The sequence below is a fragment of the Aplysia californica genome, unplaced genomic scaffold, assembly GCF_000002075.1.
Source record: "Aplysia californica isolate F4 #8 unplaced genomic scaffold, AplCal3.0 scaffold00085, whole genome shotgun sequence".
Classification (NCBI taxonomy): Eukaryota; Metazoa; Mollusca; class Gastropoda; order Aplysiida; family Aplysiidae; genus Aplysia; species Aplysia californica.
This window is the reverse complement of record NW_004797355.1, coordinates 1,675,377-1,676,617: the sequence shown is the minus strand read 5'-3', so window position 1 is coordinate 1,676,617 and position 1,241 is coordinate 1,675,377. Positions and strand designations below refer to the sequence as shown.

At 45.4% G+C, this 1,241-nt stretch overlaps 1 protein-coding gene across 2 annotated transcripts in view; it reads right to left on the bottom strand.

Annotated features, from left to right (window-relative positions):
• Positions 1-1,241, bottom strand: part of LOC101860730 (lipase member I) — an 18,292-nt gene that overhangs the window by 5,231 nt on the left and 11,820 nt on the right. For both annotated transcript variants that reach the window (XM_005094592.3, XM_005094593.3), the window contains exon 6: positions 718-828. In XM_005094592.3, coding sequence (XP_005094649.1) covers positions 718-828 — 111 coding nt within the window. The remainder of the gene's footprint in view (positions 1-717; positions 829-1,241) is intronic.

The following is a 1,241-nucleotide window of genomic DNA, read 5'->3' as shown; positions in this document are numbered from 1 at the left end:
AGTTGCGCACGATAAAGATCCCTTGGGGGTCTAAAATCGATAAGAGTAGGCTTCGGCCCCCACCCGGGCAAAATTCAAAATTTCCTACCAATTGAAAATGTTAGGTGTGTCCCGCGCGCTCATATGAACTTATGCAGTTGCGAGCGCCGTAAAAACACTTTACAAAACAAAACAAAACAAACAAACAAACTCGTAGGCCAGGAATACGCCTGTGTGTGCTCACACAGTCACAGAAACAAGCAAACCCACCCACACATACACACACACACGCACACACACACCCACCCACACATACACACACACCCACACACACACACACACCCACCCACACATACACACACACCCACACCCACCCACCCACACCCCCACCCACACGCACACACACTCACACACACATATACACACACATACATACACATGCACATACACACATGTTCGGGCACGAACATACGTCATACACACACATACCCACACACATACACACACACATACGCACACCCCCACGCACACCCCCATACACGCACACACGTACATACACATGCACATACACACATGTTCAGGCGCGAACATACGTTATACACACACACACGCACGCACACACACACACACACACACACACACACACACACACACACACACACATACACACACATACACACACACACACACAGTCATTCACTCTCACACAATTAATGGATTTGGCAATTAGTGACTAACCTCCCAGAGGAGGCGCATCCGTGTGAATGACGTCCACAAAGTCTCCGTTGGTCTTGGCCAAAATCTCAAGGTTCTTGGACCAGTCATAAGGTGATCCGGCTGGATCCAATCCTGTTAAGAAATTCCAAGGACCCGTTATTTGGGGGTAAAATGGTAAAATGGTCCAAACCAAGCCCCGGTCGAGATTATTTACTGGAAGAGAATCTTCAGTGAATAACAATAGATGTCTATATAAACTCACATGCAGTGCGGATTAACCACAACACCATTCTGCTCACAAACTCGCAACACACTCTACCATTGTACCAACTCTAACAAACCACATCATTGTATTAACTAAAGCCGACAACACCACTGTACGAACTATAAAATCCACTGCAGCATTCTGCTAACAAGCATGTAACCCACTGCACAATTCAGGCAAACAGCAACTAAAATTAAAACACCAGATGCGATTTACATCATGCTTTGTGGTTTGTTTGTTGTTGCTTTTTTTTTCTTCTTTTTTTTTTTTGCTGGTTTTT